Source organism: Piliocolobus tephrosceles, chromosome 14 (genome assembly GCF_002776525.5).
Source record: "Piliocolobus tephrosceles isolate RC106 chromosome 14, ASM277652v3, whole genome shotgun sequence".
Taxonomy (NCBI): domain Eukaryota; kingdom Metazoa; phylum Chordata; class Mammalia; order Primates; family Cercopithecidae; genus Piliocolobus; species Piliocolobus tephrosceles.
The window spans coordinates 59068563-59091981 of NC_045447.1; the positions used below are offsets into that span (position 1 = coordinate 59068563).

At 35.6% G+C, this 23419-nt stretch overlaps 1 protein-coding gene across 5 annotated transcripts in view; it reads right to left on the minus strand.

The window, feature by feature from the left end:
- Window positions 1–23419, minus strand: part of FOCAD (focadhesin) — a 317972-nt gene that overhangs the window by 101563 nt on the left and 192990 nt on the right. For all 5 annotated transcript variants that reach the window (XM_023191713.2, XM_023191709.2, XM_023191710.2 and 2 more), the window contains 3 exons: window positions 22182–22308; window positions 14896–15081; window positions 11738–11859 (listed from right to left, as the gene is read on the minus strand). In XM_023191713.2, coding sequence (XP_023047481.2) covers window positions 11738–11859; window positions 14896–15081; window positions 22182–22308 — 435 coding nt within the window. The remainder of the gene's footprint in view (window positions 1–11737; window positions 11860–14895; window positions 15082–22181; window positions 22309–23419) is intronic.

Consider the following 23419-nt stretch of genomic DNA (forward strand, 5'->3'; position numbering starts at 1 on the left):
GGGGAGGGATTGCATTGGGGAGTTATACCTGATATAAATGATGAATTGATGGGTGCTGACGAGTTGATGGGTGCAGCACACCAACATGGCACATGTATACATATGTAACAAACCTGCACGTTATGCACATGTACCCTAGAACTTAAAGTATAATAAAAAAAAAAAAGCTTTTATTTTCCTATTCTTGATTGATCTAACAGAAAACAGCTTGTTAAAAAATAATAATAGTAGTCATGTATATGATCATATATGCTTATGTATAAGTGAAATTAATGATAGCAATGATACAAGGAATGAGAGGCAAAATTAGGATTATTTGTTATTATAAAGTATTTACACCACCTGCGAAGTGGTACAGTGTTGTTTGCAAGTAGACATAGATTAGTTGTAAATATATATTGCATACTGTATGGCAACCACTTAAAAAGTAAAAAGAGAAACATAACTGATATGCTAACAAAAGAGAAAAAAATCATACAAAATGTTCAATTGAAACCATAAGGGACAAAAAGAGAATACAAAAGCAGAACAAAGAAAATGAGCAACAAACAAAAAAAAAAGTAACAAATACAGAAGATATTAATCAAGATATATCAATAATCATTTTGGAAGCAAATTAAGATTGTCAAAGTAGATAAAAAACTGAGACCCAACTACATGTTGTCTACAAGAAATCTACTTTAATGTAAAGACACATACAGATAAAATGTAAATGGACAGAAAAAGACACTATGCTAATATTAATCAAAATAAAGCAGGAGGACCTATATTAATTTCAGACAGAGAAGACTTGACAACAAGGAAAGCTGTCAAAAATAAAGAGGGTCATTACATACTAAATGGGTCAATTCTCCAAGAAGACGTAACAATCCTTAGAGTGTATGCACCTAATAACTAAGTATCAAAATATATAAGGCAAAACCTGATAGAATTCCAAGAATAAATAGATTAATCCACTCGTATAGCCGGAAACTTCAGGAGACTTCAACACTTCTCTATCAGAAATGGACAGATCCAACATGCAGAAAACCAGTAAGGACATAGTTGAACTCAAAAACACCATCAATCAACTGGATATAATTGACATCTACAGGCTATTTCATGCAATGACAGCAGAACACACATTATTCTCAAGCTCACATGTAACATTCACCAATATTGACCACATTCTGAACCATAAAACACATCTTAACAAATTTAAAAGAACCATAACACACACCTTAACAAATTTAACGAATTTAGAAATTAACATCAGCAGTGAAAGATGGGATATCACTACAGACTCTCTGGAGACTGAAAGGATAATAAGGAAAGAATACATATAACTCTATGCCCACAAATTTGATAATCTAGATGTAATGGGCCAATTCCCTGAAAGACACAATCTGCTAAAACTCACATGAAAAAAAGATATATTATTTGAATAGGCCTGTATCTATTAAAGAAATTGAATTGACAATTAATAACCTTCCAACACAGAAAGCATCAGTCCCAGATGCATTCACTGGTGAACTCTATCAAACATTTAAGGAGGATATCATGTCAATTCCCAACAGTCTCTTTCAGAAGGCAGAAGCAGAGAGAATACTTCCTAACTCATTATATGAGGTCAACATTACCCTAAAACTAAAACCAGACAAATATATTAACAAGAATAGAAAACCTCACAGCAATATCTCTCATGAACATAAATGTAAAAGGCCTCAACAAAATATAAGCAAATTAAATCTAACAATGTAAAAAAGAATTATACACCACAACCAAATGGATTTGAGGTACACAAGACTAAATCAATATTAGAAAATCAATTAATGTTTATTCCAGCATATCAACAGGGTAAAGAAGAAAAATCACGTAATTGTATCAATACATGCAGAAAAAACATTTGACAAAATCCAACAGTTTTTCATGATAAAAACTCTCAGTAAACTAGAAATAAAGAACTTCCTCAACTTGATAAGAATATCTACAAAACACCCACAGCTAACATCACAATTTTGAGAAACTACAAGCATTCCCACTAAGATCAGGAGTAAGACAAGGATGTCATCTCTCACCATTCTTTTTCAACATCATACCTGGAAATCCTTTCTACTGACATAAGACAAAAAGAGAAAGTAAAATGTATGCTGAAGAGAAGAAAGAAACAAAATTGTCTTTGCTTGCAGATGACATGAGTATCTACATAGAAAATCTGAAAAAGGTGACAAAAAACTCCTGGAACCCATAAGCACTTATAGCAAAATTGCAAGACACAAGGTTACAATACAAAAATCAATTGCTTTCCTATATGACAGCAATGAAAAAAATAGAAGTTGAAATAAAAAACACAATAGCATTTGCATTAACACCTCCAGAAATAAAATACTTACGTGTAAACCTACATATATACATACACACACACACACACACACAGACATATAAATGTGTGAGTATATATAATACCTATAGGAGAAAATTACAAAATTCTAATGAAAGAAATCAATAATGAATGAAATAAATAGAGAAATATTCCAGGTTCATGGATTGGAAAGCTCAATATTGTCAGGATGTCAGTTCTTCCTAACTTCAATTCTCAAAATCTCAACGCAGTCCCACTCAAAATCTCACCAAGTTACTTCCTGGATAACAACAAACTTATTCAAATGTTCATATGAAGGGACAAAGGACAAAGAAGAGCCAACACAATATTGAAGAAGAACAAAGTTGGAGGACTGACATACCCAACTCCAAGACTTACTACAGAGCTACAGTAATCAAGAAAGCATGGTATGAACCAATGACTAGAGAAATAGATCAAAGAAACAGAATCGAAAGTCCAGAAACAGATGTATATAAATATAGCCCGTTAATATGTGAAAATGAGTCAGAGTAAAGCAATGGAGAAAGGATAATCTCCTCAACAAGTGATACTGAAACAACCAGATATCTTGAGGCAAAAAGAAAAAAAAAAAAAAAAAAAGAATCTAGACCCTGACTTTACACTCTTCACAAATATTAACTCGAAATAGATGATAGATATCAATGTAAAGCACAGTACTGTAAAGTTACTAGAAGATAACACAGGATAATATCTATAATGTTAGGCTTGATGACAGCTTTTCAGAAACAATATCAAAGGCACTATGTATTAAATAAACAATGGATATGCTGGACTTCATTAAAATAAAAATCTTCTGATCTACAAGAGGCACTGTCAAGAGAATAGATAAGCCATAGTCTGTAAGAAAATATTTGCAAAAGACAGATCTGATAAAGGACTATTATCCAAAATATACAAAAATGTCTTAAAACTCAACTATGAAAAGCCTAAAAACCGGATTTTAAAATGAGTCAAAGAAATAGATATACAGATAAAAAATAAGCATATGCAAAATGCTTCACATATCAGGGATATGCCAACGAAAATAATAATGAAATGTCACTACACACCAATTAGAATAGCCAAAATCCAGACCACAACACCAACTGCTGGCAAGGCTTTGGAGCAACAGGAAGGAGATGCGAAATGGTATAGCCACTTTGGAAGATGTTTTGGCCATTTTTTATAAAACCAAACACACTCTTACCATACAGTCCAGCTAGTGTGCTCCTTGGCATTTACCCAAGAGGTGAAAATTATCTCCACACAAAATTCTGCATAAAGATGTTTAAAGTAGTTTTATACATATTGGCTAAAACTTGGAAGCAACCAAGATATGCTTCTGTAGGTAAGTGGACAAATCAACTGTAGTATATCTAGACCATGGATTTTTATTCAACACTAAAAAGAAGTCAGCTATCAAGCAATGAAAATACATGAAGAAAACAAATGCCTAATACTAAGTGTAATCAGCCAGTCTGGAAGATCTACATACCGTATGATTCCAACTACTTGACATTCTGGAAAAGGCAAAACTATAGAGACAGTAAAAAGATCTGTGGTCACCTGGAGTTAAGGAGAAGGAAGGGATGAATAGGAGATTACAGAAGGGTTTTAGAAAGTAAAACTACCGTGTATAATACTAAAATGATTATATGATTATATGCATGCCACTATGCATTTGTTCAAACCCACAGAATGTTTAACACCAAGAATAAACCCTAATATAAACTATAGGCTTTGGGTAATGTGTCAATGTAGGTTCATCGTTTGTAACAAATATACCACTCTGGTGGGGGATAATGGGAAGATGAGAGGTAGGCATGAGGGCAGAGTGAGCAGGGAGTTATATGAGAACGCTCCATGCACTGCTCTCAATTTTGCTGTGAACCTAAAACTGCTCTAAAATACAAAGTATATTTTTAGAAATGAGGACAGAGCACTTCTAAATTCAAAATAAAGTTCTTTAAGCCATCGATTCACTTGCTCACTCACTCTCATGCAGTTGTAGCCACTGTGAAGGGTATAGAACATCCTGTAAGGACATGGATTCTTTAGGGGCTGTTATTAATAGAAATGAATAACAACACACACATATATAAGGGCTTGTTTACATGCCAGTAAGATCCTATTTCTTAGTAAGACCACCGCAATCATTAGATTTACCACTAATTTAACAGTAGCATTTCTGGAAAAGGAAAACTATCCCACTACGTGTACATGGGAAGTACAGGAACACCTCAGACAGGTTGGGTCCCAGACAAATGCATTAAAGCTAATAATCCAATAAAGAGAGTCATACAATATTTTTGTTTCCTAGTGGATATAAGTTACGCTTACACTATACTATAATCTATTGTGTAATAGCATTACGTCTTTAAAAAAACAATGTACATACCTTAGTTTTAAAACACTTTGCTACTGCTGGGCATGGTGGCATGTACCTGTAGTCCCAGCTACTCAAGAGACTAAGATGGAAGGATTCCTTGGGCCCAGGAGTTGGAGGCTGTAGTGTTCTGTAACTGCACCTGTGGATAGTCACCTCACTCCAGCCTGGGCAACACAGTGAGGTCCCATCACTAAAAAAAATTTTTTTTAAATATTCGACTGATAAAAAAATGTAAATAATTATATAAATCTTTGACAAGTCCTAATCTTTTTGTGGGTGGAAGGTCTTGCCTGGATGTTGATGGCTGCTGACTGACTGGGGTGGCTGATGAATGTTGGGGTGGCTGTGTCAATTTCTTAAGATAACAATGAAGTTTACTCCATTGCTTAATGTTTCCTTTCACAAAAGATTTCTCTGAAGCATGCAATGCTGTTTGATAGCTTCATCCATAGAACTTCTCTCTAAAGTGGAATCAATCCCCTCAAACCCGATACTGCATTATCAGCTAAGTTTATGTAATATTGTAAATCCTGTGTTGTCAATTCAACAATGTTCACAGCATCTTCACCAGGAGTAGATTCCATCTCAAGAAACCACTCTGTTCATCCATAAGAAGCAACTCCTCATGATTGTAGCAGTTCAGTCACATCCTCAGGCTCTACTTCTAATTCTACTTCTCTTGGTACCCTTCCCACATCTGCAGTGACTTCCTCCACCGAAATCTTGAACCCCCTCAAAGTCATCCAAGAGGGCTGGAATCAATTTCTTCTAAATACTGGTTAACACTGATATCTTGACCTCTTCATATAAATCATGGATGTTCTTAATGACATCTACACAGTGAATCCTTTCCAAAAGGTTTTCAATTTATTTTTCCCAGATCCAACAGAGGAATCACTATCTATGCCAGCTATAGCCTTGCAAAATGTATTTCTTAAATAAGACTTGAAAGTCAAAATTACTCCTTGATCCATGGTATGCAGAATGGATGTTGTGTTGCCAGTCATAACAACAACATCCATCTCCTTGTACACCTCCATCAGACCTATTGGGTGCCAGGTGCATTGCCAATTAGCAGTAATACTTTGAAAGGAATCTTTTTTTCTTCTAAGCAGTAGTTCTCAATGGTGGGATTAAAATATTCAGTAAACCATGTATAAACAGATATGCTGTCATCCAAGCCTTGTCCCATTTCTAGTACACAGATAGAAGAGATTCAGTGTAATTCTTTAGAGCACTAGGATTTTCAGAATTGTAAGTAAAGCTGAACTGGCTTCAACTTAAGTCATCAGCTGAATTAGACCCTAACAAGACAGCCAGCCTTTCCTTTGAAGCCAGACACTGACTTCTCTTCAGTTATAAAGTTCCTACAAGGCATCTTCTTGCAATAGATAGCTCTTTCATCTACATCAAAAATGTGTTGGTTAGTGTAGCCATCTTCATCAATGATCTTAGCTAGATCTTCTGGATAACTCGCTGCAGCTTCTATGTCAGCACTTGCTGCTTCACCTTGCCCATTTGTGTTAGGAAAATCGCTTCTTTCCTTACACCACATGAACCCCAACCTCTGCTACCTTCAAACTTTTCTTCTGCAGTTTCCTCACCTCTCTTAGCCTTCACAGAATTAAAGAGTGTTACAGTCTTCCTCTAGATTAGGCTTTGGCTTAAGGGAATGTTATGGCTGGTTTGTTCTTTTATCCAGACCACTAAAATTTTCTCTAAATCAGCAATAAGGCTGTTTTGCTTTCTTATCACTCATGTGTTCACTGGAGTAGCACTTTTAATTTTCCTCAAGAACTTTTTTCTTTGCATTCAAAATTGGCTATTTGGTGCAAGAAGTCTAGCTTTCAGCCTGTCTCAGCTTTCAATACGCCTTTCTCACTAATCTTAATCATTTCTAGCTTTTGATTTCAAGTGACAGATATGTAACTCTTCCTTTCATTTGAACAATTAGAGGCCATTTTAAGAGTTATTAATTGGCCTAATTTCGATTTTGTTGTGTGTCAGGGAATAGGGAGGCCCAATTGGGGGGACATCTGGTTGGTGAAGAAATAAAAAAGCACACAACATTTATTAAGTTCATTGTGCTATGTGTGCATGGTTTGTTATACCTCAAAACAATTACAATCATAACTTCAAAGATCATTAATCATAGATCATCACAACAGATACGATGATAAAAAAGAAATATTTCACATAGAAAAAATCAATTTGATGATTATAAACTAGCAATAAGCAGTAAATTAAAATAGAAAGTCTAATTTGAATAGCATCAAAATACTTAGGTATACGTAATATTTACAAACTTTTACAAAATATGTCCAAGATTTATAATACCAAAAAAAACTATAAGTAGACAATTATACCTTGTTCATGGGTCTAGATACTCTATTACCAAGATGTAAGTCCTCTCCCAAGTTAACCTACAAATTCAATGCATTTACCATCGAAATCAGCAAACTTTTTTGTGGTTTCTTAAAACTGGTTTAGAATTTATATAGACAAGCAAGAGACAGCATAGTCAGAACTTTTTTTGAAAGATGAAACAAAGTTGGAAGACTCATACTACTTGATTTCAAGACATTATAAAGTGAAAGTTATTCAGGTATGTCATCGTGGTGAAAGCACAAATCTACAGATGCCAATGGAACAAAACTGAATACAAAAATAGACCCACACATATGAGCAAATGATTTTTGCAGAAGTGCCTAGGTAATTCAGTGAATAAAAGATGGTATTTTCAACAAATAACTCACACATTATACAAAAATTAACTTAAATGGACCTAAGCTAAAAAGTAAACCTTAAAATGTGAAACTTCTATAAGAAAACACAGAAGGAGATCCATTAGCTGAAAGATGGATAAATTAAACGTGGTATATCCATACAGAGAAGCATTATTCTCACACAAAAAAGAATGAAGTACTAATACGTGCTACAACATGGAAAAACCCTGAAAACATTATACTAAGTGAAAGAAGCCAGACATTAAAAACCATGTATTGTATGATTATATTTATATGAAATGTCCAGAATAGGCAAATCTGTAGAGGCAGAAAGTAGATCAGTGGCTGGTAAAAGCTAAAGACAAGGGAAAATGAGGAGTGACTACTAACGGGTACACAGTTTTTTTTCTGGGTAATGAAATTGTTCTAAAATTGTTTGTGGGAATGTTTATAAAACTCTGTGGATACACTGAAAACCACTGAGTTGCACACTTTAAATAAGTAAATTTTATGGTTTATGTGTTACAACTTATAGCAGTCCAATTTCACGCTGCTGATAAAGACATACCCAAGGCTGGGTAATTACACAAGAAACAGGTTTAACAAGCTTACAGTTCTACACAGCTGCAGAGGCCTCAAAATCATGGCAGAAAGCAAGGAGGAGTGAGTCACGTCTGACATGGATGGCAGTAGGGAAACAGAGAGCTTTTGCAGGGAAACTCACATTTTTAAAATCATCAGATCTCATGAGACTCATTCACTATCATGAGAACAGTGCAGGAAAGACCCGCCCCCATAGTTCAATCACCTCCCACTGGGTTCCTCCTACAGCATGTAGGTGTTACAATTCAAGATGAGGTTTGGAGAGGGACATAGCCAAACCATATCATACCTCAATTCCTAAAAGGAATTTAAAAGAATAAAAATAAAACACAGGAAAAAAGAAAATGAAAAATTTTTGTAATCTCAGATTAAACAAAAAGCAAGAACCATTTTGTAAAATTCGGTAAGTTGAAATTCTTCAAAATGAAAAGTCCACTCTTCAAAATACATTATAAAAAAATAAAAACTGGGTGCAGCGGCTCATGCCTGTAATCCCAGCACTTTGGGAGGCCAAGGCAGGTGGATCATGAAGTCAGGAGTCTGAGACCAGGCTGACCAACATGGTGAAATTCCATCTCTATTAAAAATACAAAAATCAGCCGGGCGTGGTGGCATACACCTATAATCCCAGCTACTCAGGAGACTGAGGTGGGAGAATCACTTGAGCCCAGGAGGCGGAGGTTGCAGTGAGCCGAGACTGCACCACTGTACTCCAGCCTGGGCAACACAGTGAGACTCCATCTCAAAAAAAAAGAAAAAAGAAAATGAAAAGACAAGTAACAGACTAAGTAAAAACAAAATTAATATCCGGAATATATAAAGAACACTCTTTTGAAAATAAAAGCCCCAATTTTAAAAATGGGCAAAAGATCAGAGCAAACACTTCAGGAAGAAAAGAGATACAAAATAAACACATGAAAAGATGCTTCAACATCATTAGTCATTAAGGAAACACAAATTAAAACCACAAAGGGAAACTAATACTACTCATCTACAAGAATGGCTAAATTTTTTTAATTGACTATATCAAGCACTGACAAGAAGGCAGAGCAACTGAAACTCTCATACCTTGCAGATGGGCATGCAAAATGAGATAGCCACTAGGAAAACAGTTTGATAGTTTCCTACAAAGCTATAAATGAATTTACCACATGACATTGCAATCTCACTTCCAGGTATTTGTTTACTGAAAAAAAAACAGAAAAATGAATGTTCACACATAGATCTGTATGAGAATGTTTATAGAAACTTTAGTCTTAATCATTGAAAACTGAGAAAAAACCCAAAGGTCCAGCTGGTGAATTAATAAACAAACTACAATTCTCAAGAAATACTTGGAAATATAGCTGGGCATGGTGGCTTATGCCTGTAATCCCAGCACTTTGGGAGGCCGAGGTAGGTGGATCACCTGAGGTCAGAAGTTTGAGATCAGCCTGGCCAACATGGTGAAACTCCATCTCTACTTAAAATACAAAAATTAGCTGGACGTGGTGGCACATGCCTGTAATCCCAGCTACTTGGGAGGCTAAGGCAGGAGAATCCCTTGAACCCAGGAGGCAGAGGTTGCAGTGAGCTGAGATTGTGCCATTGCATTCCAGCCTGGACAGCAGAGCGAGACTCTGTCTCAAAATAATAATAATAATAATAATAATAATAATAATAATAATAATAATAATAATAATAATAAAGGAAAGAAAGAAGAAATACCTGGAAATAAAAAAGGATAAAGTAATGGGAGGATCAAAAGCAGAGTCTGAAGAAATTTCATCTGGAAAAATACCAAATTGATTGCAACAAAATAAAGAGGAGATGCAAGGAGATGATTTAAGAGAGATTTGAGTAATCTTGGAAAGATCCAAATGTATTTTTAGAATGTTCTCTGATTAACCTGGGAGAGAAGAAGGACCATGGAGCCTCATTGCCTAGGTTCAATTTCCAGGCTCCTCTACTTGCTAGCTCTGTGACCTTGACACATAACAGCACCTACCTCACAGTGTTGAAAGTACCTAAATCGATTATTAGCTATGATTACTGCAATCATTTTTATTAACCAGCTCTGAAAGTTCATATTATTTCTTATCATATAGTTTGAGAAACTTCATGGGTCCCCCAGCCTTTATGTTTTAAGCAAATGAACTATATATACTAAGCAGAATATGGAATCCAGTCTAAAATCCTACTATAGGTTTGGCAGAATTCTGTCCAATATGCCTCATTGATCCCTAAAACAATGATGTTATTTTCTCTTCCCTTTGAAATTTTCTAGACTCTCTGCAGCACAAGCAATAAGTATCTTAACCCAAAGATTTTCTGTGCTTACATCTTGGACACACCTCATAACTTCTGATGCCACTGCCAAAAGTTATCCGATGTCTTCTGCTATCCCCTGCATTAATGTTTTTTTCTTGTTTCTGTTCTGATGGTGACTTTTTACTATAAATCAGCTGTTAACTAAGACTTTAGACTTCAGTTTTCCTTCAAATGTCTAAGTGCACAGCTTAAAATACAAAAAAGTACCAAGTTTCTCCCTTCTCTATGCCAACTAATGAGATGCCAGGGACAAACGAACATAGAAATCACCTATGTCTGAAATTAAACCTTCCTAGAGAAATGTTACTCTTCCCAGATCCTTTTTCTCTTTGTAGTTGAATGAAAACACTACATTAGGCAAAAAAAAAAAAAAAAAAAAAGCTTCTGAAACAAGTATTTACACAATTTTAATTCTAACTAAATATGTGAAAGGAAAATGGATGGCAAAGGATACAGATGGGTCTTTAAAAACCCTCTGAATTTTGCTATGCTATTAAACAGGTGGCAAATGGTGTGATACAGAATAAAAGTGAATCAAATTAATTACAACCAAATGTATAAGATTTTATAGAAAGATATTTTAGAAATGCTAATTACTTTTACAAGTTCATTAAATCTTTCCAATTCATATACTTTTGCTTATAACTCATATATAACCTACTATGTCTAAACTATATAAATCTCTTTGCTGTGACATTTTGTTTTGTTATTCATTCATATATCTTAATTTGTATACATCATAATGAGTGTGACAAAATATTTAAAAACAATAAAAATGCATTTCCCAAGGGCTTTCCAGCTTCCCTCTTCCCCCAGTTTTGCCATAATCTGCAATAATCAGATTTCATATAAATCATCTAATAAAATCACATAACTTTATTTTTAAAAGGTAGCTGAAAGGAAAAGTAAAATAAACAGTAAAACCAAGGGTTATTTTTCTAAAATGCTTTTATTTACTTTTAATTCCAAACTTTCACAAAATATAAACACTGGTCCCCTACATAATTGCAAAGGATTAGAATTAAGATATAGGCAGTAGTATTTCTTTAAAAAATAAATTGTTATTTATTCTCAATAATGACAGTTAAGCATTGATGAAGTAAAGCAAATTCCTAGACATTACTCCCTAATAATTATGCTGGGCAGTGGGAGAAGACATGCCAATTTCTTTCAGAAATACATCAAAATATTTGAGTATTCAGTTGGATCAGCTATTTTGTTAGCCTTTCAAAGCAACTTACATTAATTATGATCAAAACAATAATTTCTAAACAAACATCCAACTTCTTAAACATATCATGAAGGGAGAAAACACTAAAACACAAAGAAGGGGACGTGGGAACCTACCTCATGTACAAGAGCAAGTGAAGTCTGCTTGAAACTTCGCCCTCTACTGGCCATCAGTCTATTCAATGGTTTTCCATCTTTACTCTGATACATGGAAACATCGTAGCAAAATAACATACCACCTTTAAAAAAAAGTTATAAAGACTTTTTTGTTTTTTTAGACAGAGTCTCGCTCTGTTGCCTAGGCTGGAGTGCATTGGGGCAATCTCAGCTCACTGCAACCTCCACCTCCTGGGTTCTGCCTCAGCCTCTTGAGTAGCTAGGACTACAAGCGCATGCCACCATGTCCGGCTAATTTTTGTAAGTTCAGTGGAGATGAGGTTTCACCATATTGGCCAGGCTGATCTCTAACTCCTGATCTCATGATCTGCCTGCCTCGTCCTCCCAAAGTACTGGGATTACAGGCGTGAGCCACCGCGCCCAGCTTATAAAGACATTTCTTATGGAAAACCTTTACTAATTAGATTCTCAGAAACTGATAATCAATCTGGATAGAGATATTTATAAATAAAAGCTAATTTGTTAAGCAAATTATGATTTCTCGCCATTTATGTATAAGGAATTAAAAAGCACAAGAGATTTTTAAAAAGCTAATATTTAAAATATTATTGGGACAGGTGTGGTGGCTCACACATGTAATTCCAGCACTTTGGGAGGCCAAGGTAGGCAGATAGATTACTTGAGGTCAGGAGTTTAAGACCAGCCTGGTCAACATGGTGAAACCCCATCGCTACTAAAAATGCAAAAATTAGCCAAGCATGGTGGTGAACACCTGAAATTCCAGCTACTCAGGAGGCTGAAGCAGGAGAATCACTCGAACTAGGAGGTGGAGGTTGCAGTGAACTGAGATTGTGCCACTGTACTCCAGCCTGGGCAACCAAGAGAAACTCTGTCTCAAAAATATTAACGTAATATAATATAATATTAATATATTACTTATTGACTCATAGCTTTTTAGTTAAGATCACATATGAAATATTTACAATTTACTTATGAATAAATAAGCATAAGTATAAATAAATGAATAAACTTGCAATTCTTGACTTAGTTTGTGAACTGTTAGTTCTAGAGATTCTATTAAGATTTTTCAAAATTTCAACTAAGGATAAATACTTACACATATTAATCTTCATGAACACATGATAACATGGGTCCCTTCAGTTTATACTCACAAGTGGACAAGCTTTCCCTCATTCCTGTATTCACATATACTTACTCTCCCTCTCCCTGCCCTTTCCACAATAGTCAACTAAGCTCTCAGCCGAACCTCCAGCTTATTCATGTTTTTTACTACATTGAGTTTCATTATCTTTATTATTTCTTCCCTTATCCTTTAAGTTTGATTTGCTGTTCTTTTCCAAGCTTCTTGAGATGGAAGTTCAAATAATGACTATTTTCCTTTCTTTTCTAAAATACACATTGAAAGTGTAAATTTCCCGAGAGGGGAAACTGTTTAGAAATACTATTTTAGCTACAACCTACACGTTGTTATATGGCTTATCTTCATTATCATTCACTTCAAACTATCTTCTAATTTCCATTTTGATTCTTTTCTCCGATCCATCCATTACTTATAAGTATACTGTTCAATTTTCCACCTACTGGAGATATGGTAATCATTTTTGTTATTTATTTTTAGCTTAATCCCATTGTCATCAGAGGACAGACTCGAAGTGACTTCAATATATTGAAATTTATTGAAGTTTGTGGTTCAGTGTATGGTCATTTTGGTAAATTTTTCATGTACAGTTAAAAAATATATAAATTCCATCACTGTAAGATACAATGTTCTACATGTCAATACAGTAGTTTGTTCACAGTATTGTTCAAATATTTTGTAATCTTACTGATTTTCTTGTCTCCTTGCTCTGCCAGTTACTGAAAAAGATATTTTAAAGTTTCCATTATTATTGTGGGTTTGTCTGTTTCCTCTTTTAGTTCTACTCATTTTTGTCATAATTTTGAAAGTATGTTATTTCATGTAGGCCAATTAGAATTGATATTTTCCAAACAGAGTGACTTCTTTATCTCCATGAAATACTCCCTTCATTTCCAGCTTCTTCCTTTGTCCTGTGTCTAATACAGTATATGAAAAAACTACGGAAGCACTAAATGATATCATTGTTAATCAAAGAGTAGTTTTCCTCTCCCCTCTGTTAGGCAGACTGGGTGAAGGACTGATTACCTCAACCTAATCAGGAATTGATCTGGGTTAGGATTGATTATAATTTTTGTAATTTGAGTCCAGCTCTGGTTCACTCCTTTGCCAGGGTGTATCTCCCCACAACACCCCCCCACTAATTGGCACTTTAATGAGTCTTTGACTCCTCAATCTGAAACAATTATGGGAGATGGAGGTCTGCCCTCAGAAATTTTCAGCTTAGCTCTTTAGCTATCCATCCCATAAAGCCTCAAAATGTTGCAAATAACTTAAGAGAGAAATTGCCCATGTGCTCAAGGTCACTCTAGTTCTGAATTGTGTCACTCTGGCGCCACATGATTGCCAAGATGTCTGTTGGTTTCTCCACCTCCTCACCAGCCTCTCACTAAAGTTGAGCCTGAATGCTCAGATTCCAGCTGTGGCCAGAATTAGTAAGTTCACCCAGGTGAGAGCAGTTGCAGATCTTCAGTATCAATTCACCATTCTCTCTAGAGCTTTTACCAATTGCATGCTGTTTTTTCAAGACCATTCTCCTAGCTTGTCTTTGTTTCCTAAGTATCAGAAGACTAAAAGGGATTTCACTTTGCCTTTCAGAAGCTTTCAGCCTAGCTCTTTAGCTCTTGGTACAAATTCCAAATTCAGTAAATGTCCTATGAGAAAAATCTCTAATTCGTCGCCCTAGTCTCAGGCAATCACTAAAAGCTCTTCTGGTTTCTCTTTCTTCCAACAGGTCATGCCTGCAGGCTGAGTGGGTATCCCCCAACGTGGGGAAAAAACAGTTCTAAAATGTTTTGCTGACTCTGAAACTTTAATCCATCTATTTGCCTTTGCTTCTACAGTTCTGTGATGTCTCTTAAAATGCAACTATTTTTGTAATTTATCCAGATGTTAGTAGCAGCAGCAACACCCTGCCATGGCCTATTATGTCCTACTTGGAAGTGGAAGCTAAATCATTACATGAAAAACCTATATTTTTGATACTATATACTACCCTTACCTGCAAGGCCAGGTTTCAATCCTGGTTGCTTGTTTGTTTCATACATTTTCAATATAAAATTGGGGATTCCTGCTACAGTCTTTCCTTGGTCTGAGCGGGCACCTCCTTTTAATGCAGAGTGGTATATCCCACGGGGCATATTCACCATTTCTTGCTTCACAAGTGATGTAAAGAATTCCTCCAAAGCTAAAAGAGGATAAAAGGAGACCAAAAGTAGAATAAATACAATAAGCTAGAAGAGAAACATTCGTTCTTAATTCATATAGAAACAACTAAGCTACATTTCTGGCCAAACCGTACATGGTAAAAAGAGAACTCTTGATCCCCATCCCTTTCTTAGTCTTTCTCCAAATTAAAACATGGCACCAAGTCGCTCAAGCTTAATTCCTCTCTTTCCCTCACTTCTTACATGTAATCCGTTAGCAAGTCCTTCTGATTCCACCTTCAAAATCTATCCCAAATCCATCAATTTCTCTCCATTTTTCACTGCTATTTATCTACTTATTATCTTTTCTCCTCCTCATACAATCTAATGTAAAAACTAGTTTACTGAATTCTTTTCATCTTGACCACCCTCTATAAACCTTCCTCTGCCCAGAGGCCAGAATTTTGTCATTCCCGTCCCTAACACCTGCCAGTTGCTTTTCACTGTGCATAAAATAAAATCACAACTTCTGACCATGATCAAGACCTTTTATGATCTAGCCCTGACTCCCCTCGGAGTTAATTTCTAATACCCTACCTCCCTGCTATGTTGAATTCACACTTCCATATGGCCTCTTTCCATTCCTCAAAAACACAAAGTTGATATTTAAGTCAGTGCCACTGCATTTGCTATCCCTTCCACCTGGAACGTATCAGTCCCACATTTTCATGAGAATGGCTCCTTCTTATCATTTAAGTGTGTTCAAAAAAACCTCTTTCATGACTCACTATTCTTAGCAATATTAGTACAATTATTTTAAAATGAGATATTTGTCCACTATTTCTTTGCCTGTGTTCGTTCTAATTAAGCCCATGATCTTTATTGTTTGACATTTTACTTACCATATAATAACACAGAAATGTGATATCAGATGACAACAGGATGCACAAACAAAATATTTGATAAGACTATAGGTTTATATTCAAATGTGATTTTCCTAAGGACCACTAGAGGTTGCCCAATACAGAAACAAACAAAAAAAATTAAAGCTCAACAAATCATATGGAACGGAAAATGGAAAAACAAACAAACAAACAAACACACAAACAAACAAAAACACTGCATGTGGCTCTTATAGAAACAAAAAGCAAGGGTCCACCTAACTGGAATTTCATTCTGAAAAGATCTATCTAGAAGCCTCCTTTAAATGACTGTGATTGAATTACAGGTAGCAACAGCTCACTGGAGCATTTATTATATACCCAGTTCTGACAGGACCCTCCTAGATATAATCAAGATTCTCTATTCAAAGTTCAAAAACACCAGTATGCGATGTTTTCCATTTACTCCTTCTTTTCTCTCCTCTATCTTCTCAACCCTGCTCTGTGCTCTGGAAAAACAGTCTTTAAAGAAAGGCATTAACAGGCTCCCATGTCCTTTGGCTTCTGGTTGGTTTCAACCACTGGAGTCACTGGCAGGACGTCAAGGGGTGAAAACAGTAAAGTCAGGAGATGTATTCCCCAGACACAGGACTTCCTGCAGGATTGCTACAGGTTGCCTGCATTCCTCTTTACTTAAAGTCTTGGCTCCCCTTAGGCACCCCTATTTATAATACAGATACTCTCTCTTCTTCTTCCTCCCCTTATCTCTGTAGGCCAGAGACATTAAGCAGTCTAAGATGGTTCACCATTTCTTGTGAGTTTCCCTTAACTTTGACAACATAACTGTAAATAGGTTCTTTATTAAACTCTCTTCAATACTCAAACTGAATGTATTCCCCACACCTTCTTGTCATAAGTGATCAATATACCATTTACACAAAAAAAGATGAGTAATATCCGATTGTAGGCCATGTACCCCAATTTCTGCATGCACATACACAAGGACTGCTTCAAAGTGGATATAATTATAGACTTTATAGAATGCAGCTATGAATCATCTGTTTGTGAGGGTAGAGGCACTATGATGAAAGAAAGTAAGTTCATCCTTTCTCAGAAGGGATCCTATTCTGGCAAAAGGTGAAACATGTCAAGGGGCAAGTACATATCTGCACATAGACTAACCCGGCAATGGAATTTTTCTACTTACGAAGCTCTACAGTGAACTATAGGTGTTTAACTAACACCAGTCCACGGATTAATATAAATGAGGATAAGATGCCAGGAGGCTAAGTGTAGCTGATGTATAGAGCTTCATCTTCCCCTAAATACTAAGTTAGCAACTAGAATTTTTCCCATTGCTTTTGAGCTTTCCCCAATCTCTTTCTTACCAATGACTAGATGGGTATTTTAAAAGAAGCTAAAAATTCATAGGATACAAAGTGTCAGATACAAATTCTCAAAACAACCCAAATGTCCTTAACAGCTGAATGGATCAACAAACTGTGTTACATTTACACAATGAAATGCCAGTCAGCAATAACAAAGAAAAAACAATTGATACAGGTAACTATTTGGAATAAATATAAAAAACTGCGCTAATAATAATCCCAAAAGACACAATTCCACACACCATAATCCCAAATGCTGAAATTCTGGAAGATCAAAATTCCTTAAGTCTAAACCTCTTAACATCTAAAATCCCCAAAATCACAATCCCAAAAGGTTAAAATCCCAAATGCTGAAATCCTAAAAGCCTAATCCTGGGGTAGGAATTAGTGCATTTTCAGCTGTACACAGGATAGTTGCATCATGTTAGGCAGAACTATTACCTTGTTACTATCTTTATTCAGAAGTTAAGGAGATGTGTATGGGTGCCAGTTGGCGAGGGGTGAACTTGTGAACTTAAGTGTCAACTTAGCTGGCTTAAGGAATACCTAGAAACCTGGTAACGCATTATCTAGGGTTGGGGAATATAAGGGTATTTCCAGAGGAGACTAGTATGTGAATCTGAGTAGTGTAGGGGGGAAATCTGCCCTTGATGTCGGTGGGCACCATACAATTGTCCAGAGACCCAGAGAGAACAAATACAGAAGGTGAACTGCTGTCTCTATGAGAGCTGAGACAGGGTTCTGCTGCTGCTTTTGGACATCAGAACTCCAGGCTCACCAGCCTATAAGCTACAGGACTTACACCAGCAGCTCCCTGGGTCCTGAGGCTTTTGGCCTCAGATTGAGAGTTACACCACCCACTTCGCAGGTTCTGAGGCCTTCGGACTTGAATGGAGCCACACTACCAGCATCCCAATCTCCAGCTTGCAGACAGTCTGTCACACAACTTAGCCACCATAATCATGTAAGCCAATTATCCTAATCAATCCCCTCTCATATATCTATATACATATCCTATTGATTCTGTCTTTCAGAAGAAATGTGACTAAAATAGATTTGGTATTAGAGAAGCAAAATACCATTCCTTCTTACTATATTCCTTACAACAGAGTGGAAGAGATATGCGAAATTGTTCACTCACAAAAAGGCTGCAATAAGTTATGTGTACAAGGCTACTTAATGGTGAAAGAAGTTCAAGAGCTAATTATTATTGATGCTGCAAAAGCAGAAAATTGCTTATTTCCAATGGCTGAGCAATAACCAGACTTTCAAATGGAGAACACATACTCACCAAATTTGTAGACCACAACCACTCTCCAAATACAAGTGCAGTTCACATTTTGAAGATCACAGAAGTGAAAACATAGGCAAAAACACAAGAAATCTCCCCTGCCAAATTATTCAATTTTATACAACTTCCGCCCCTTCACACAGTGCCAATTTGCTATGCTATGTATTTCATTTTTGCATCTATTCCAATACTGGAAGTACAAATTGTATAAAGACTTCTAAAGAGTTCTAATTGGTTTTATGCATTTTTTTTTTTTTTTTTTTTTTTTTTTTTACAAATCTGACTCCACAAAAGTGTATTATCACAACACTGACTTTGTGTGTACATATCGTGTATGTATGTAAAAATGTTGAAACTTCCTCAATAAGTAGAGGTGTCATTTTTGTACATCTGCATTTGTGAAACATAAACTATCTTGAGATCTCAATTCTTTGAATGACTGCATATGCAGTGGTGATCCATTGAGGTTTTTGTTTGTTTTTTGTTTTTTTGAGATGGAGTCTCTCTCTGTTGCCCACACTGGAGCGCAGTGGTGAGATCTCAGCTCACTGCAACCTCCACCCCAGGTTCAAGTGATTCTCCTGTCTCAGCCTCCTGAGTAACTGGAATTACAGGTGACTGCCACCATGCCCGGCTAATTTTTGTATTTTTAGTAGAGGCAGGGTTTCACCATGTTGGCCAGGCTGGTCTCAAGCTCGAGATTTTTGACTGATTTTGTCAAAAGACTTCAGTTGTGCATCAGAATATTTCAGATGACTGCAGTTACAAAGCTGGGAGCTACAACCACCAATCATAGTGATAAGCATTTATTTGTTCTGAGGGCTATTTATTTATGAATACAGTTCATCTGCTCCTAATTGTCATGTTGTGGCTGTTGTTAGTATATCTGTTTATGATTGCAAAAATATGTACATTACTTTGCCTATTTTATTGTGTAAAGTGATCTATGAAGTGCTCTATTGTGTTTTTATGTTTCTCAAGCAAACTGCATTTTAAAATGTAAATACACATCTTTTAAAATACTTTTCATTATTTTTTCTAGAATTATATTTTTGAGACTTCAGAATTGTGATTTTGAGGATTTTAGACTTTAGGTATTTTAATCTTTCAGAATTTCGACAATTACAATTATGGTGTTTGGGATTTGGTCTTTTAGGGTGATGGCCCAAACCCCTCAAGGACACTTGAGGGGAAAAGAAATAGCTAATCCCATAAGTTTACATACTTGGGGAAAAAATCCTATAAAATTCAAATTGGTCTATAGTTTAAGTTAGTAATATTGTGCCAATGTCAGTTTTCTGGTTTTAATATCATACTATGGTTATGTGAAATGTTATCAAGTAGAGCACCAGGGCAAAAAAGGTACACAGAACTCTCTAAACTGCTTTTGTAACTTCTTGCAAGTGTAAAATTATTTCAAAACTTTTTTAAATAATCAATATCAATAACATCTCTATTTAAATAATGCAAATTCCTAGATTCACTTTACAGCTGCTTTTGTGTTCATTTGAAAGGAATTAAAAGGAGAAAGGGGCAGGATTCACTTAAATTCAGCACAATCCACTTTTCTGTCTGTAGCATTTGGTGACTAATATATATTCTTCATTCTGTGCATTTTAGGGTATATATTCCTAAGGCTGGTGCCTTTTTCCTGGTTCTTTTTCTAGTTCTCTAATAATCAAAGGAAAACTTTTTATAGTTCTCTAATAATCAATGAAGAAATGTCCATGGGGACAGTTTGCCAACATAGCATCTAGATCACCCACCTCACTCAAATTACTAAATTTTCTCAAACAAATACAGTTGTTGATCTCAACTCTTCCACTTCTTTCTCAATCGAAGGTATGGGGAACCACCAAGTACAAACAATGTAGAAGCGCCAAGTAATAGCCACCATAGCACTGCACATTCTGTACTGAGAGGACAAACAACAGCACCCCTTGGTAACAAATATCCCCCCACTTCTCCTTCTAACACCACAGACTGTGATGGGGGATACATATATGAGTGAAAAAATATTATTTAAAAAACCTCAAAGGACTTTTGATTCTAGGTTATTTTAGGTTAAAGAAAGAACTTTGGATAACTGAAGGCTTTTTCCTTCCTTGGACTCATGTTAACTTTAGGGAGGTCTTAGACTCTGAAAAGCTAAGAGGTAGGAAGTGGGGAAGAACAGAAGAGAGGAAGAGTGAACAAGTCTGAGGATTCTTTCTAGATATCAGGAGAAGAGAAAAGGTGAACTCTTTGTCTAACTTGGCCATTCAGTTTTCTCTAATAAAAGGAGGCAGGGAATTGTAAAAGAAGCTTTGTCTAGAAATAAATAGTATATATTTGGCTGAATTTCCCAGGAATTTCCATGAGGGATGAAACCAGGTGGAAAAAACTTCCAACATTACAGGATAGTATGACTATGACTGAGAAGATAAAATGGCATTTTTTGCTTTCATTGAACTTCATTTCCAGAAATTAAATTTTTACATCCATGAACATTCAAAGTGGAATTGTAAAAAAACTAAGCAAGATGTTGTCTAATATAGAAAAGCTACTTAATCACAATAATCACTTGGGGAATTTTTAAATAACTTTTTAATGATCAGAAAATAACATTCAAAATAAAATAACATAAATTTCTAATCACAGTCCACAATCAAACATATTTTTCAAATGGTATCGTCTACCATTTCTTGGGTAGGGCTTATAGTAATAGGGGCAGGTGAGAACTTCTAAACACGAAATACATATAGAATAATTACCACATGTAAGCATTAGAATACTTTATTTTTTGTGTGTGTGTGTGTGTGTGTGTGTGTGTGTGTGTGTGTGACAGAGTCTCGCTCTGTCACCCAGGCTGGAATGCAGTGGCACGATCCCAGCTGCCTGCAACCTCCACCTCCCAGGTTCAAGTGATTCTTGTGCCTCAGCCACCCAAGTAGCTGGAACTGCAGCATGCACCACCACACCACATTAGTTTTGTGTTTAAGTCCTGACCTCAAGCAATCTGCCTGCCTCAGCCTCCCAAACTGTTGGGATTACAGGTGTGAGCCGTCACACCCAGCCTACTTTTTAAAAGCTAAAGGCCCTATAAGTTTTACATCAGAGCTGAATGACCATACGATTTGATCCATCTTTGAAAAGCATTAATTTATAGCTCTCAAATAAATCAGTAACATCTTTGGCATAACTCTATAGAAAGAATAAATGTATAATAATGAACTACTCAGTAAATCTCTGAATAGTCTAATGATCTTTTCACTTGACTTATATAATGAAGTATTATTTAAATCAATGACCTAGAGTACTAGTGCAAATTCATCTTTCAAATGAATTTTAATTATCAGTGAACACAGTTGTTTACACTAGTTTTCTTGTACAATGCTACTCAGAGCTAACGTTTTTTCACATGATTTAAACACCCTACTACCTCAAGCTGTTTCGATAGAACAGATGGGTGCATTTAACATTCTGGTTAAAAAATATGCACATAAGGTTAAACTATAGTATGTACCTATCACAAAAGAATACAATCAGACAAATCCAATCACTAAAAAATGCTAGCTTCTCTAATGACAAATAGGAGTCACCTGGTAAAACCAAAGGGGGAGTGAGTGACAACAGTTTGAGATAGCAAGAGCCAGGAACTGAAAGATCCACATCCTCATCATCTTCATCGTCATCCAACTCTTCAGGAATGGGAATTTCTGGTCTTATCTGAAATGATAAGTGAAAAAATCATAGAGAGGATAATAATAAAACATTATGCAAAATCTTTTCTGTATTCTTTTTGTGACAAGATTTTAAAATTTTGTTAGACTCCACCACTCTATAACATAAAAGACCATTGAAATTAATTTTTTAAATCTATCTATTTTTCAGATTAACTAAAAGGTCATGACTCTAGTCATCTTATTAGACACAATCTCAGATCTGTATAAAAAGCTAATGTTAATACAGTAAATCACTGTAAGTCAGCATAAGCAATAATTACTATAGAAAACTAATAAAATCCTATACCATCCAAAAATAAAATGCGAACACTGACATACTCAATATATTTAACTTCTATAGCTCACAGTTAAATATTTGCCTTGTCTGAACACCTTTTTAAAAATTTGTGATTCTAGTCATACTTCCATGACAGAGCTTAAAATCTTCCAGTAGAATATACAGTAGAGCTCAGGGAACAACGAAATGCTTTAGTTGACTTTTTTTTTTTTTAAAGACTTTGCAGTTTGTTGCTATGGAATACAAAAACACTAAAATCTGTAATTGGTAGCTGTACATTATTGTGTCTAATTTGCATTTTGAAGATTTTGTGGTTGCTCTTTGATTAGTTAGGTTTGTTTGAACCAAAAATGAAAAATGTAAAAAGATTTCCACATTGTTTTCACAAGATGTAACTGTTAAGCAATTAATTAAATTTTTAATACTTTCAATGACACTCTATCATAATGCCCACATGGAGATAATTAAGCATTAGGGGAGGAAATCAAAATATATAAAAGTGGTTTCTATAACCATAAAGTGCCAGAATCCAGTCATTACCATTAGCCTGTCTCCCAGAGTTATTTTTAGAAATAATTAACAATGCCTGCAGACCGCCTTCTTCATAGGTCCCCAAAGCACTGTTCCATTTAGGAACTGTACTGACTCAGGATTCTTGCAGGGGGGTAAAAGAAACAGAAAAGAAATGCTTCTCTTAAGTATAATAATCTCAACTCCAATGAAGCCTTTCAACCATAACTAGTGTTCTCTTCACTAGTGAAGGAGAAGTGAAAGCAACCTGACTACCCAAGCACTGTCCAAGACAGGATTTAATTCA